General features: G+C 45.1%; 1 protein-coding gene across 1 annotated transcript in view; it reads right to left on the minus strand.

Annotated features, from left to right (window-relative positions):
• The window catches only part of IFT52 (intraflagellar transport 52), a 62,838-nt gene that overhangs the window by 20,735 nt on the left and 40,101 nt on the right, over positions 1–2,002 (minus strand). The window contains exon 10 of the mRNA XM_011929200.1: positions 1,440–1,598. Coding sequence (XP_011784590.1) covers positions 1,440–1,598 — 159 coding nt within the window. The remainder of the gene's footprint in view (positions 1–1,439; positions 1,599–2,002) is intronic.

Raw genomic sequence — 2,002 nt, forward strand, 5'->3', positions numbered from 1 at the left:
GCGCCCGGCCGTTTCTTCCTAACTTCTAAACTCTGGGGTGCCCCAGGGCTCAACAGATGGTCCTTTTTTTTCCCTCTATCAACACTTATAACGCTTTGTGAGCTCATCCAGTCACATGGCTTTAAATACTATCTACCATATTTTATCAAATCTAAGAATCCACCAAAGGTAAGATGCATCATGGTTTATGGTCCACTGAAAGGAAAAAAATGCTGCTAATAAAACTAATACATCATCTATTGTTAAGATTCATCCTGAAAAACAGAAAAAAAGTAAAAGAAAGAAAAACAGGCAAAAAATAAGAAAGAAGACTCATCCTGATTTTATAGATTTGAAAATAGAGCCAGGTGCTGTGGCTCACGCCTTTAATCCCAGCACTTTGGGAGGCTGAGGTAGGTGGATCACCTGAGGTTATGAGTTCGAGACCAGCCTGGCCAACATGGTGAAACTCTGTATCTACTAAAAATACAAAAATAGCTGGGCATGGTGGTGCTACTCAGGAGGCTGAGGCAGAATTGCTTGAGCCTGGGAGGCAGAGGTTGCAGTGAGCAGAGACTGTGCCGCTGCACTCCAGCCTGGGCAACAACAGTGAAACTCTGTGCCCCCAGACTCCCACATTAAATGTGTAGCTCAGACATCTCTTCTGACCACCAGGTTAACATATAAGGCTACTCAACACCATCTGGAAACTTCATTGACATCTCAACTCCATATACCTCAAACTGAACTTCTGCTCTTCCTGCAAAGAAAAAAAATCTACTCACAGTCTTTCTCAACTCAGTTATTGCAACTTTTTTTTTTTTTTTTTTTTTTTTTAAGACAAGTTCTCTCTCTGTTGACCGGACTGGAGTGGGTCACTGCAGCCTTAACCTCTGGGGTTGAAGCAATCCTCCCACCTCAGCCTCCCAAGTAGCTGGGACTACAGGTGCGCACCACCACACCTGGGTAATTTTTTGCTTTTTTGCAGAGATGGGGTCTTCCTATGTTGCCCAAGCTGGTCTTGAACTTGTGGGCTCAAGAGATCTTCCCACTTCGGCCTATCTAAGTGTTGGGATTACAGGTGTGAGCCACCATAGCATTACCAGTTGCCCAGATACCCAGGGAGAAATGGGGGTGACCAACCATCTCCATTTACTGAGGGTGCTCCTGGGACTTGAGACTCTCTGTGCTAAAACCAGGAGAAGTCTGGGGAAAAATGAAACAAGCTGGTCACCCTAAATGCCTGGTTCAGAATCTGGAACATGCAGGGGTAATAACCTCTGGCAGTTCTCTACATCAACCCCTCATACCAGCCCAGTTTCTTTGTTGACTTCATCATAGATCTGAGAACATGTTCTGCATGCCACATTTACTATAACCCTAACTCCCGTTCCCGGGCTCATGTTTCCAAACCAAACACTCAGAATGGAGTGCAGTGTAGCTCAGAGGCCCACAGGTACTGACTCGATGACACTGTGGAAGGAGGTGGTATCCAGCTGGAAGATGGACAGGTCAAAGAGGGTGGTAAAGTCCCTCGGGATCTCATCGCTCTCCTGGAGACACTCTCGATTCCGCTTTGATAGGGTGGCTGTGTAGGGCAGCATCATGTAATCAGAAATCTGAAAGCCACAAGAGGATTCCTTTCAGCACAGCAAGAACAAGCATTTATTCTGTCAAATCTCCACTGTCTCAGATCTAAATCTGCAACATTTATACTCTCTTGCCAAGAAATTTTACTGTTCATGATCACTAACCACTAAACCTTAAATAAGCTAATTTATGTGGAAAGAGGAACAAAATTAACTTGGCTAAACCCTAGCACTGGCTAAATCCAACTCTCCAATTATACCAGTACTCACATGGCTGAACACAGCTGGAGAAACACACAACCCTGTCAACTGGTCTTTTAATTTCATGATCTCCGATCTTTTTTTTTTTTTTTTTTGAGACGGAGTCTCGCTCTGTCACCCAGGCTGGAGTGCAGTGGCCGGATCTCAGCTCACTGCAAGCTCCGCCTCCTGGG

Source organism: Colobus angolensis, unplaced genomic scaffold (assembly GCF_000951035.1).
Source record: "Colobus angolensis palliatus isolate OR3802 unplaced genomic scaffold, Cang.pa_1.0 Scaffold8, whole genome shotgun sequence".
Lineage (NCBI taxonomy): Eukaryota > Metazoa > Chordata > Mammalia > Primates > Cercopithecidae > Colobus > Colobus angolensis.